The 15,065-nt window shown below is 31.1% G+C and overlaps 1 protein-coding gene across 1 annotated transcript in view; it reads right to left on the bottom strand.

Annotated features, from left to right (window-relative positions):
* Positions 1-15,065, bottom strand: part of LOC126881704 (NCK-interacting protein with SH3 domain) — a 31,260-nt gene that overhangs the window by 13,549 nt on the left and 2,646 nt on the right. The window contains exons 3-6 of the mRNA XM_050646117.1: positions 12,647-12,910; positions 4,807-5,041; positions 2,631-2,833; positions 464-567 (exon numbers count right to left, since the gene is read on the bottom strand). Coding sequence (XP_050502074.1) covers positions 464-567; positions 2,631-2,833; positions 4,807-5,041; positions 12,647-12,910 — 806 coding nt within the window. The remainder of the gene's footprint in view (positions 1-463; positions 568-2,630; positions 2,834-4,806; positions 5,042-12,646; positions 12,911-15,065) is intronic.

Below are 15,065 nucleotides of genomic sequence, written 5' to 3'. Positions count from 1 at the left end.
TTAGAACCGCAATCTTGGAACGCGTTTGTTGCTACCTGTTGCTCGCTACTGTTTGCTCTTAATATCTGCCTTTTACAATTTATAAGGCAAGGAGACGACAAATAAAGAAGACGAAGGGAACTCTACAATATGCAGTCACATTCCGTCTATTCGTCTAGGAAAAAAATTCCGACGAAAGTTGGATGATTTTGAATATGGAGTCATTTTACTCATATTTTGAGTACACGGAATCACCTTTCCTTGGAATTTTTTCCTAGTCGAATAGACGGAATGTGACTGTATATTGTAGAGTCCCTTTCGTCTTATTTATTCATCGTCTCCTTGCCTTATCAATTGTAAAAGGCAGAAATTAAGGATTTTACCAAAAAGTGGTTCCACGAGAACTTTCAGATTTATTGTTTAGATTTGGGACTTCTCATTTCTCTCTCTAATTTCTTTTTATTTAATATTTACTTTGACTTACCGTTATGAGTAACAGGCATAGGTTCTCCCATGGAAAAAATCATAGTGAGTAGTAAAGAAGAATAGTTGAGCTTTGGAATGTTCCTTGGATTGGTCGTAATATCTCTAAAAAATTAAACAATATTAGTTATTTCGTTAACAAACACTTTCATTATCATCTAGCCAATCGCGCCCACTGCTGGACATACGCCTCCCTCAGTCTCTTCCAATGTTCTCTACCGCTCATTTGGCCGCTTGTAACCAGTTTCCCGCTATTCTTTCATGTCAGCTTCTTTAGTTGATATAGCTCAAATTTCCTTTCCAATATATTTGTTATTATTCTCATAAAAAGCTTGTACGGTTGAGATAGGAGACTTATCGGTTGGTAATTTTCTAGATCTTCTGAATCACCTTTTTTGTTTATCAGTATGACTAAAGGCTCTTCTGGAATACCCTATTCTGTAAGGAATCTGTTAAATAGATTTACTAATTAGTTACTCTTTTAGTTCCGCGGCATTTCCTTTCATATCTCAGGTAAAACCTCATCATTTTCTGCAACTTCATTGTTTTTTATTTGTTGGAGCTCATAATCGATTTCTTCTATTTGGATATCAAGTATTTCTTCAAAGTTGTCATTTATTATACGTTTTTTGATTTCCACATAGGGGTCTTGCTTTACCTTATATAGTTCCCTATAAAAATTTTCTGTAAGTTTCAACATTCCTTCTCTATTTTCTATAATGTGTTTATTTGTGTGTTTATTTTCTAGTATTATGATTTATTTTTTAGCTGTCGTTTTTTTCATTTAGGAGTCTTCATCTCCAATATACATCTATTTTGTAGTTCTTTTCTTTTTTCCAAAATCTGTTCATTTTCAAAATCAAAAGATTGGCTATTTTTCAGACAATGCTTAGCTAAGACTGTAGTTTTTGATTTGTTGGTTTGTTATATGTTTGTGTGCAACAACCCTTCTATGTAGATATTGGTGTGTTTGCCCAATATATGTTGAATGAGAGAAAATACATGAGAGAATTTTGAAAAATATTTTCCGGATATCACTTTCGAAACAAACACCTATACCAATAATAACATTAACGTCACCGATTCAAACAAATGCCATAAATGCTTTCCGAGTCATTGTTGGTAAAATATAACATCAAAAACCAATAATTCAAACACTACAGCCTTAGTTAAGCATTCTCTGGAAAATAGCCATTCTTTTAATTTTGAAAACGTACAGATTTTCCAAAGAACTACATCAAAAGATGTATATTGGAGATGATTCAGATAAAAAAAGATAAAAATTGTATCAATAATAAAACCAATATAAAATATCTCTCCAATATATCTAATATATTATAACGTACACTACTAAAAGCAAAATATAAAGCTTGAATGGAAGATGAAATCAAAAATGGCAAACTGATTTACTACAATAAAGAAAATATAGACCAATCTTCGACGGTAACAGGCAAAATCAGTAGGGGATGGCCCGTTTCGGCGCCGGCGATTCGGCGTCGGCGTTTCGGCGCCCGCCGATTCGGCGCCCGCTGATTCGGCGCCCGCTGATTCGGCGCCCGCTGATTCGGCGCCCGCCGATTCGGCGCCCGCCGATTCGGCGCCCGCCGATTCGGCGCCGGCTGATTCGGCGACAGATACTTTGGCAAAGTGAGAGAGAAAAAAAATAGTTGTTAATGTATCATAGTCTGAAATTTTGCTGATTGCTGGAAACGAACCTCCAAGCAAGTTAAAGAAATATATTCAGGCAGACCAACGAATTGAAAGTCTAGTGTAAGACTACGAAAATAGAAACCTAAATGATTTTTTGAGGGGTATCGCCTATAATTTTGAAATGCGGCAAAATTAAGTAGTTTTTAAAACTTGTACATATTGTATATAGATATATTTTTTTGAATAAAGAGTCTCAATAAACTTGAAAATTTGTTTTTTTTTTTAACCTTAAATCCATAAAGAAATCCATAAAGTTGGAAAAAATAACATTTAATATATTTTTTTAGTGTGGTATATATATAAATCAAGAGCCTCTTAAATTTCTAAAAAAGTAACGTAGGTATAATCTGGCGCCAAAACAGCCGACGCCGAATCGGCTGGCGCCGAATAGTACTAGACCCAAATCAGTATGATTACAATATAACATTTAAAAATACAAACGATTTATGTTTTCTTACCTTGCTAGTTCACTTGGTAAAACCGAAGTCAACATAATGTTGATAACAGTTTTGTCTAAACTACATAAAACTCCAAAGGCTTGTAAGAGCAATTGTCTTATGGACCACCTGGTTTCCATTTGATAATATTGGATTAAGGTTGTGATAACGTGATATTGGTCCGAAGAAATGACATGTCTTGATATACTTGCATCTGCATTCGACTAAGGCAAATAATAGGTTAATATACTATAGTGAATTTAAAGTTCGAAATAGTTTGTCAGTGACGTCATTTCAAAATCAATAACAATTTTTAGAGAGCAGACTACTGTTTTTTTACTTGGATTTTTCTGTGAAAATTTAGGTGACTATACTAAGAGTGTTTTTGTACAATAATACGAAAAAAAAGTGGAAAAAATTGTTTATTGCAAAGTCATGATTATTTGGTCCTATTACAACTTTTTAATTCGTAAAAATTTACAGCAAAACGAATTTCAAGTATTTAGCTTGTCTTTAAATTCTTTAGGTAGTCTTTTTAATGACAAATCACATGCTATGATTTGTTTAACGGGTATTCTTAAGTTACGTTGATCTCATGTAATCGAATGAACTATGTATCTTCCAATAAAGTCGTCCGAGAAGCGCCAGTAGCGGATCTACGGGATGGGGAAAGGGGAAATCCCCCTTACAAGATCCGAAATTAAAGAAAAAAATTGTTGAAACATAAAAATATATTAGATGACATGAAACTTAAACAACAAACAGACAAATTCAACCAAATAAACACGCTAGTTAGGAAAAGGGCATAGGCGCAAAATGTCGCCTGTCAAAATGTTTAATTTTTTTAAATGTATTGTTTTTTTTCGAATCCTGAAAAAACTAATAAATATTTTTGAAAAAATTAAACGCAGAATGAAAGATTACATTATTATCGAGGGCCGAAAGTCCCTGAAAACTTATATAATGGTTATTTTAATAAGTTACAGAGGTGAAAATAAAAGAGAAAATTTAGTGTGATTTTTAATTGCAAATATTTCACTCAAAAGAAACTTTTTATTAATTCTAAGGGACTTTCTGCCCTCGGTAATAACGTAATCTTTCATTCTGCGTTTAAAATTTCCAAAAATGCTTATTAGTTTTCTCAGGATTCGAAAACAATGAATACATTTAAAAGGCACTGAAAATTTCATTTAGAGAACTTAATGCATATAAGTTATTATTTAAGTCTTTTATGTAGCTTGGGTTTATCTTTCTCATGTCTTTGGGTTGGTGTTTCATTGGGAGTTCCCCCTAAGGCAAATTGCAAATTTCCCCTCCCAAAGTAAATGTCTAAATCCACCACTGAGAAGCTCAACTCAAAAATATTGAGAATATCATTTTAAAGTCATCTACTTTAAAATCTATAATATATGTCTGAATTGTCAATAAAAGTAAATAGGATAAAATTAAATTAGAAGAATTTTTTACCAAGTAACAAAAAAAATTTGTTTAATTTATTAATGTTTTGAATATTGATAACCATTGCCGAAGTGTAAACCGAGACGTCAAATAAACTTATTTTTAGGGTAAAATTGTAGCACAAAAAAAATAGTAAATTTCATTAAAATGCCACAAAAAAGTGCTTCAGAACAATATCAACACATTTTTTTTTAAATTTTGACTGGGCTAATTTCCAAGTAATAATTTTTATATGATTATAACATTTAATACCGTCAATTCTGATTATGCTAGAGTTTTACTGATTATGTTTGACCAATTTCAATAAAAAAAAATTATTGTGCTAACCTTGTCTAACCTTGTAAACCATCATTGCGTAATACGCAAAATTAATTACAAGTATGTGCTACCAATTATTTTTAGAATTTATTCCACTACCGGAAGATATTAAAATATTTTTAGTACTGTAGGTATAAGTCATAAATCAGATTATATGACAATAAAATAGGAAGTTCAAAATCAAATAAAACAAGAATAATACGTATAATGACAAAATATCTTCAAAAGTTGGCATTGCAGAGCATATATAAGAGTTATCATCATCATCATACTGATATAAAATATATTTTTGGTATATATTGAAACTAAATAAAAATAATTTGTTATCTACATTTTGTCTGCCGGAAATATATATCTACTCTTTACATAAAGATCCGCATTTTATATGGTTTAATAAAATTCAATAAAAATAAACACTTACCAAAATTGAGATCATTTCAACAATATATTCCTTAATGACATCTTCATCTTCATGTAACATCCAACTTCTCTGTTGTGCATCTTCTTTACATGAGATGAGTTCATTAAAAATAATTTTTAATCGACTAGCATCATGCGTTTGGTCTATTTGAGCATCATCTACTAGAGAAGCTTGAGAATGTGAAAGGATGGTGCTGAGATATGGAAAAACTGATGCTGGTAGTAGCTCATGAAGCCTAAGAGGAATCATAATCAATTTTCAATTTAAAATTAATACAAAGATGTGTTATAAAAAATATCTGCGAGGTGTTAGTCACTGATAAGTGTTGGTGTTAATTGCTTTTCAGATAGACTTACATTCATGACTGTTTCACTATTATAATTTTTATTTATAAGGTACCATATAAGGTTTTTAGTTATCGTACCACCAGAAGAATTTGACAAAGATTCTATATAGAACTACAGAAAGTATGTGATAAAATCCAAAGACACAATGATGTTATAACATTAGGCGATTTTATTGCTAATCTGGGAAAAGAACAAACTTTTGTAAATATCTTTGGGAAACGTAGGTTTCATACTGAAACCAGTTAAAATGGACTAGGGTTGCACAATTTGCCAAAGCAAATAATTATGTAATTGTCAGTACTAATTTTCAGAGGAAAGATATCCATAAAGAAACATGGAAAATACCAGGAAACAATGAAGCCAATCAAATTGACCACATCCTCATCTCAAAAAGATGAGCAACAGACATAACTAATGATCACTGTCTTGTGAAGTCAAAATTGTGGCAGAAAATCGAGACAGTGGCAGAAAGGAGGAGTGACAGAGACAGAGGAGGTATGGAGACCATTAAAAACAATAATAATGGAATCGGCAGAGGAAACTGTCGGAAAAGCCAAGAGACCAAGAAATTCAGAATGGTATGATAATGAATGCAGAACTGAAGTAGACGAAAAAAGGTAAACTAGACTTAGTCAACTTCAAAGAAACACCAGAAATAGCAGGGAAATTTATAATGAGAGGAGAATACAAGCAACTAGAATATGTTATATGTAGAAGAAAAAATGACAGGCTTTGAAAAAACAAGTACAAAAAAGCCTAGAGTATAGCAATAGACGTAACATTTAGACCAAAATTGATGATATCAATAATCTGCAGTCCCCTTATATTACAAGTTATTGTTCAAAACTAATAAAAAAATAGTAGTCTAAAAGTAGTTGACATATGGCAATGCTCAGGAAATGGAAATGCTTAACATAATATGCACAAATAAACCTGGACATGTTTAAGCATAAAACAAGAGAGAGGAAACCAAAACAGTATTTCGAGGGTTTAGTGTCAAACAACGATATCTACATTTTTTGTGAAATTGAGATATATCTATAATCGAGTTCACCATTTTCGACTTCATTTAGTAACAAAAACCTGTATCTCTATCTGTAGCAGATTACAAAATACATTAAACGTTAACTACCAATTGTGAAAAAATTGTTTATGTCAAAAACATCTAAGAGGTGATAACGTTATTTCACAGTGAATTTCGTGATACATCAAAAACAGTTATCGACTGTTAACGTTTATTGACACTAATTTATTAAGCTGTAATTGTAGACAGCGTTATTATTATAATTTGTATTTGTTTGAAAAACGTCATTTTGATACTGGATAGCTAAATACATTTGTTTATTTTCGATGTTGTTCGATTCTTCCATCTGATTACTTATTTATTACATGATTACAATAATCTGATTACTCATTACATTTTTTAGTTTTGCCGAGGTTAAAAGAAAACATATATGTTATTTTCTTATTGCCGGTTACGTATATATTTGTCGTAATTATTTAATATTTTGATTTTGTCAGTGTTTAACAGAAAAATGTCCAGTCGTACAAAACTTTGTATGACACGAAGCACTAGCGGGTCTTGGATCTTCTGAGGTAGCCTCTTGCCTTACAAATACAACGAAAAGTGAAGTTACTGGGAAAGACTTCGCTTTTATGTCTGAAACTTGTTCGGGCCAAAATGGAAATTCAATTGTGTCCGCAATGTTTCTGTTTGCTGTTGAAACACTAAATATTTCAAAAATCGACCAGTTATTTTTTGAGCCCGGACATTCCCAAATTGAAAGTGATATGGTCCATGTCCACATCGAAAACGCGAGTAAAGGCTTGGAAATTTATGGTCCATCGGGATGGTATATGTATAGTGATTAAAATGGCTTTAAAGAAATCAAAATACTAAGTAGTTGAAATAGACCAGGAAGACACTTTGGATTTTAAAGAACTTCAAATTCAAATGATTAAAAATAAAAAAACTGGCATTGAAGGAAATGTTGTCCAATGGTTGAACATAGTTTGGCTACAATATACATATTATAAAATAAGACACTGCACAGTTATTTCAAATATAATTTTAAATCAGACAACTTTACGAAATTTAAAATACAGAGAAGGCAACTTCGAACATTTTCAATTAATAAACTTGTGCCAAGAAGAAAATATGACAAACCGTTAACGATTAATAATAAAAAGTTAAAGATTTAGTAGAACAAAATGTGAGCAAAAATTAAAGAACAATATCACTTCTTTTACTAGAATCTTCAAGGAATGGGTGATGATCATAATGAAAATGTTTCAGAAGATGAAGACGTTTAAAGATGGTATAAGTGTTTAGAAATTTCATAAGTTTAATATTTAAATAAAGTTTTTTATTTAAATACACTTATAACTTTTTGAATAATACAGGGTTAGTGCTGCATTGGATATCCTGAAAATTTTGAAAATATCAGCGAATGTAAGTTACATTCAAACTGGATATCCTGAAAAAAGGGGAAATATCAGGGAAATTTTCGCAACATTTTAGTGAAATTACATTTTAACCCAGCAGTACTAACCCTGTAGTAAAACTATTATTATCAGGTGCGACGTTAACGGTTACAAAAAATATATATCGGTAATATCAAAAAGCGTTATCAGGTCATTATTAGAATAAAATTCTATTTTTGAAGTTATACTTCTTTACGGGCGTAATGACGGTGAAATTTTATATGGGAAAACCTAGCGACCGGGCGCATGCGCATTATAACTTTGTTCTGATTGGATGTTCAAATGACATGACAAAAATTATCCAATATGGCAGCTGTGGGACTGTGCATGGTTTGGTTATAATGTATGCTTGTTGCGTTTTAAAATTTGTAGGAAGAGAAACAACAAACAAAAAGTTAGTTAATGGTTATACTGCCTTTTTAAATAGTTTTCATATTATATTTTTGGACTTATTTACATAGAAGAGATGATTGTTGCATGCCAATGTGAAAGCTCATCAAACTGTGCCTAGTATGAGTGCCGCAGATCTCGCTTATTCAAAGCTAAAGAATCTTTCACTGGTAAGTGTTTTATAAATAGTTGATCAAATTTTGTTATGATATTTGAACATAGCCACTTTGCACGACGCAAGTGATTGCGAAATTTATTAGTCGTTATACGGGCTCCGATACCTACCTTGAACCTACCAAAATACATAAGTAGTATGTAATATTTTATTTACATAATTTGATTACCATCAAAATTTCTATCAATATTCACCTAATATATTGTCTTCTTACTCTATGTTTTGTTGTATTTTTTCAATTCTAAATCATTTCAATTCAAAATCAAAATAATTTGATTTACATAAGTTAAAAATGTCAAAAGGTTAATCTGTTTAGTTAGACGATCTTCGCACATAATGACAAGCTGTCTCTGTGGCGAAGTTTTAATGCGGGTGAATCCCAATACAACGCAAATACCAGCCGCGTGGTAAGTTGGTTCGAATCCCAATAGAAACTTTTATTTTTTTATTTTTTTTTATACATTTTATGATTGTAAGTATATTTATTATATAATTTTATTTTCAGAAAATACGTATTTAGTTAAAAAATTTTCCGACAATTAATGTTCAGAAATCATTTGTGGCATTTTTAATGTGTTTTTTGGCACTGTTTTAACAAAAATGTTTGAGAAGTAGTAAGTATAAATTAATTTAATATTTAAATAAAATATAAATAAAAAGTATATTAATTTCGTTTATAATCATATAATAGAAGTATAACTTCTTACGTGCGTACAAACTACACACACATTCTTTTTTCTAAAAATTATATTTTCGGAGTTATTTAAAAAAACATCTAACTTCGCTGTTCATTTGTTTAATAAAAAATGAAGCACCCACTTCTCGAGTAGAACTTTTTGATATGTTGTTTAATAAACAGTTCTTAATGAAATTACAAAAAGTTTTATCTTGTTTAATTTTGTCCGAAGTGAAAATCTAAATGCACTCCCCTATAGTGAATATGTTCATTTTTAACAAAAAAAACAACAAGTTTTTGGACGGTTTTTCGGAGATAACTCAAAAAGTAAGTATTTTAGCGAAGAAAATATTGTATAAATATACAGTGACTACGTAAAGGTGGGAATAAATTCATTTTCTCGAAAATGGACGATTTTGGAAAAAAATCCCGAAACAGGTCAATTTTTAGATTTAAATTGCGACTTTTTGGCATATGTATCATACTAGTGACGTCACCCATCTGGGCGTGATGACGTCATCTATAATTTTCTTAAATGAGAATAGGGGTCGTTAGATAGCTCATTTGAAAGTAATTCAATTTTCTATTCAGTAATATAAACATTAACATAATTATTTATACAGGGTATCCAAAAAAATTTTTTCTTAATTAAATTTATTGACATAGAAAGAAGAATGTGTGTAATTTATTTAACTCAAAATACATTTTACTGCTATCAGAAAACAGGAAATAATGTTTATTTGACAAATATTGTTTTTTGCTTAAATTCAATATTAAATCCGCCACCCAACTTCCTCTTGACAGTTTGAACATTTAATTTAAGCGGAAAGCAATGATTATTTTTCAAATAAACATTTTTGAAGTTATACTTCTTTAGGCGCGATTGAGATTGAGGGTGAATTTATATTGATCTGCGCGCATGCGCACACCGACAGTATGGTATTAGTCGTTATACGGGCTCTGATTGGGTGTTGAAATGACCTGTCAATAATAAATAATTGTTCAATATGAAGGTAAACAAATGTATAATATATTAGTTTTATTGTTGTGAGCACAGAAACAAAAAAGTTTATAATTGTAGTGACATTTAAATAGTTTTTAAAAGCAACAGGTACGTAATAATTGTAAATGTATCATAGGTATAGTATTTTTACTACAAAAGCGATATTACGTAGGTCAAAATTTTTGACGTAGGAGAACTGTCAAAACATTAGAATGTGACTTTTAATTATTGCCATGTTTATAATAAACATGGCAATAATGAAAAGTCACATTCTAATGTTTTGACAGTTCTCTTACGTCAAAAATTTTGACCTACGTAATATCGCTTTTGTAGTAAAAATACTATACCTACCTATTTGAACCTACCAAAATACATAGTATGTAATACTTTTATTTACATAATTTGATTACCATCAAAATTTCTATCAATGTTCACCTAATATATTCTTTTCTTACTCTATGTTTTGTGGTATTTTTTCAATTCTAAATCATTTCAATTCAACATCAAAATAATCTAATTTAATTCAAAAATGTCAAAAGCTTAATCCGTTTAGTTAGTCGATCTTCGCACATAATGACACATTGCCTCCGTGGCGAAGCGTTTAAGGCGAATGAACCCCAATATACCAACCTCGCTGATAGCTGGTTCGAATCCCAATAAAAACTTTTATTTTTTTATTTTTTTTATACACTTTATGATTGTAAGTATATTTATTATATAATTTTATTTTCAGAAAATACGTATTTAGTTAAAAATTTTCCGACAATTAAGTTCAGAAATCATTTGTGGCATTTTTAATGTGTTTGTGTGTGTTTTATTCTTTTATTATTTTAATCTTTGGCACTGTTTTAATAAAAATGTTTGAGAAGTAGTAAGTATAAATTAGTTTAATATTTAAATGAAATATAAATAAAAAGTATATTAATCTCGTTTAAATCATATAATAGAAGTATAACTTCTTACGTGCGTACAAAGTACACACACATTCTTTTTTTCTCTGTAGAATAACAATAAACTATAATAATTTTTACAATATGTCAAAGAAACCATAATAATACTATATAAATTTACAGATTTCTATTGTAATGTATTTTGCCTCCGTAATCACAAATTTGTTGGCCGATATTACGTTTCAAACAGTTTTTCGCATTTTCTGCCACTTTATGTTTTTGTAGTTAACGTTGTTTGATACTAAACCCTCGATTTATAAAGCACTTTTTCAGACTTGACTTGATCTTAATTAGTTACTGAGAGGTAAATATCACAAAAATCACTGTTTTTGAGTATTTGATACTAAGAAAACACTAAAATGAGGGACAAACTACACTGCGGTGCCAAAAAATCGATCCACTAAAAATTTGGTCATTTTTGATGTTTTGAATTTCCTAAACCTGTTGTCCGATTTAAGTGATTTTTTACCACATTATAGCCTTATCCATTGACAATATCGATGTAATAATATTGTTGCTAGACACTTAAACTGTCATTGTATACCGGATGTGCGAATCAAACTGTGTTTTTTTTTCAAAGTTCACATCACCCTGTGGACTATTCTAGCATTTATAAAATACTGAAATTAAAACCCAACTATAGCCTCAGGTTTTCTTAACATTTTGTCTTTCGATTCATTCACTTATGTTGAATAATACAAAAGTTAGGTACTTTAACAACTGGCCATGTTCGTCATCAGTACAGGGTGTTTCTAAATAAGTGGGACAAACTTTAAGGGGTAATTTTACATGAGAAAATAATGACAATTTGTTTTACAATCATATGTCCTCACACGCTTGGTTTCCGAGATATGGGATGTTCAATTTTTTTTTACAAACTGACGATTTATTTATTGCTTTAAAACCAGTTGAGATATGCAGATCAAATTCGGTGGGTTTTAAAACGTAGTTATTGCACATTTTTTGGAATACAATTAAGAATTTTATATTCACCATTGGCGTGCGTACGGGTAATATTATTGGTCATAATACCCGTTTGCGCGCCACTGGTGAATATTAAATTCTTATTTTGTATGTCAAAAAATGTGCAATAACTACGTCTTAAAACCCACCGAATTTGAGTTGCATATCTCAACTGGTTTTAAAGCAATAAGTACCTAAATCATCAGTTTGTAAAAAAAAATTGAACATCCCGTATCTCGGAAACGAAGCGTGTGCGGACATATGATTATAAAGCAAATTGTCATTATTTTCTCATGTACAATAGCCCCTTAAAGTTTTGCGCAAATATTTTAAAAACACCCTGTACTGATGACGAACATGGCCAGTTGTTAAAGTACCTAACTTTTTTATTATCCAACATAAGGGAATGAATCGAAAAACAAAATGTTAAGAAAACCTGAGGGTATAGTTAGGTTTTAATTTCAGTATTTTATAAATGCCAGAATAGTCCATAGGGTGATGCGAACTTTGAAAAAAAAAACACAGTTTGATTCGTACACCCAGTATACAATGATATTTTGACTGTCTAGCAATAATATTATTACAGATATATTGTCAATGAATAAGGCTGTAATGTGGTAAAAATTCACTTAAATCGGACAACAGGTTTAGGAAATTCGAAACATCAAAAATTACCAAATTTTTTAGTAGATCGATTTTTTTGCACCGCAGTGTAGTAGGAGAAATAAGCGTGTTCCATCTCTTTCTCTCCGAATACTTTCTCTATCTACTCTCTGTACCAATGGGCAAATTTTCGAAATTAATTCCTAGTTTTGACAGATTATACTAAATTACTATAAAATATTTACAAACCCTTGAATAACTGTCACCATAGCAATTCTTGACATCTCATGTGATAGCTGAGTATTAATCCTAACACTCTCCACTAAATCATAGACAGACTGATGTGTTATGGGTGGAGACACATTACTTAATGTATTTGACATTACTGAGTCAGACTTTTTGCAGTCTTTGAAAGGTTCAGATTTCCCTTCTTCACTGATATTTTCTACCGATTTTTGTATACTACCATTACTCTGAGATTTTGGCACTAGTTTTACGGAATCCTCACTTAAGCTACAATAAGAAAAAATGATTATAGTGTTAGCATAAGAGTGATTAATATACAGGTTGTTTGGTAAAGAATGGGCCATAGCTTAACCTCAGGTTCCTGAGGTTAAAATAGGCCGATTTAAGCTAACTTATAGGTCTGGATCCCGCGTATGAAAAAAAAGTTGATTAATAGCAAGCTGAAAATTTGTTAATAGCTTAAGGGTGTCTAGTCGGATAAACTTTGATAAATGGGAACACTGGAACACGGGCAGTTTTAATTGTGGAACAGGTTAAAAATTTGGAACGGTCAGACCACGAAAACGGCTCATTTATTTTGTCCGACAGAACAGACTTAAACTCTCCGAACAGAGATTAAACTCTCATGCAAAAATCAGACTGCTATTAATCACCAAATGGGAGTTTTAATGAGTGGAACATGTAGAATATGTCAAATGACAGGAATTTTGACAGGTGATAAATAGCAGTCTGATTTTTGCATGAGAGTTTAATCTCTGTTCGGAGAGTTTAAGTCTGTTCTGTCGGACAAAATAAATGAGCCGTTTTCGTGGTCTGACCGTTCCAAATTTTTAACCTGTTCCACAATTAAAACTGCCCCTGTTCCAGTGTTCCCATATATCAAAGTTTATCCGATTAGACACCCTTAAGCTATTAACAAATTTTCAGCTTGCTATTAATCAACTTTTTTTTCATACGCGGGATCCAGACCTATTACCTTAGTACAAAGTTTATAATAACCGAGATACAGGGTGTCAAAGTCAAAGTTAAATTTTTTTTTATTTATTATTGAATATTTCCTGACAGGTATGAGATAACAACATGAAATTTGCTATGTGGGAGTTTTTTGGGTCGAGAAAACTAAATTCCCTACCAAAAATGATGTATTGCCCAGAGGGCGCCACATACGCCTTTCAGCACTCATTTATTACGTTCAATTTTTTTTATCCCTCACTCTGTATAATTTTGACATTAAAATTTTAATTCTCCTATTAGTTTTACTTAAAAAAGGTATACTTCTTTAATCTCCCTAAACTCAACCGTTTTCGAGATAAACGCATTTTAAATCTGCGATACACCATCATTTTTAGCATAATATCATTGTAGTTACACCCGAAAAATAACTTAAAACCATAAAATTATCCAAAAATGTATCGCAAATTTCTTCAAATGGAATTTGCGATGCAATGACATAAATTTGAGAACTGGCACAATTATGGTTTTAAGTTATTTTTCGGGTGGGACTATGTACAATGATATTATGCTAAAAATGATGGTGTATCACAGATTTAAAATGCGTTTATCTCGAAAACGGTTGAGTTTAGGGAATGAAAAGTATACCTTTTTTTAAGTAAAACTAATAGGAGAATAAAAATTTTAATGTCAAAATTATACAGAGTGAGGGATAAAAAAATTGAACGTAATAAATGAGTGCTGAAATGCGTATGTGACGCCCTCTTGGCAATACATCATTTTTGGTAGGGAATTTAGTTTTCTCGACCCAAAAATCCCCCACATACCAAATTTCATGGTGTTATCTCATACCTGTCAGGAAATATTCAATAATAAATAAAAAAAAGTTTAACTTTGACACCCTGTATCTCGGTTATTATAAACTTTCTACTAAGGTAAGTTAGTTTAAATCGGCCTATTTTAACCTCAGGAATTTAAGGTTAAGCTATGGCCCATTCTTTACCAAACATCATGTATTGAAAAATATATTCAAGAATTCAATATGACAATTTCATCTCGGAAAACTAAAACAATAGTAATCGGTAAAGAACCAATCAGATGTAAAATAGAAATTGATGGTATCAATATTGAACAAGTAATGGAAATAAAATCTCTTGGAATTACGTTGTCAAGCTGTGGAGACCTGCACAAAGAAGTGAAAAATCAAGTACAAAAAGCAAATAGACTGGCAGGATGAAGTCAACAATTTATAAAGCCAGCGTATGACCAATAATGAATAATGACATGCATTAGAAACAAGACCCGATACAGCCACTACATAAAGAATACTAGAAAAATGACAGAGATGAGAGAACATACAGTGTAAAAACAATTTTTTTTTATTTATTTATTTATTGCTAATTTACAATCTACTTCAATACAGTAATAAGTAAATATGATGTATGTTCTTGGCTTGTGGCAGGTGTCGTCC

This window comes from Diabrotica virgifera, chromosome 3, assembly GCF_917563875.1.
Source record: "Diabrotica virgifera virgifera chromosome 3, PGI_DIABVI_V3a".
Lineage (NCBI taxonomy): Eukaryota > Metazoa > Arthropoda > Insecta > Coleoptera > Chrysomelidae > Diabrotica > Diabrotica virgifera.
The sequence above is the reverse complement of the archived record's forward strand: the minus strand, read 5'-3'. Positions and strand labels throughout refer to the sequence as shown.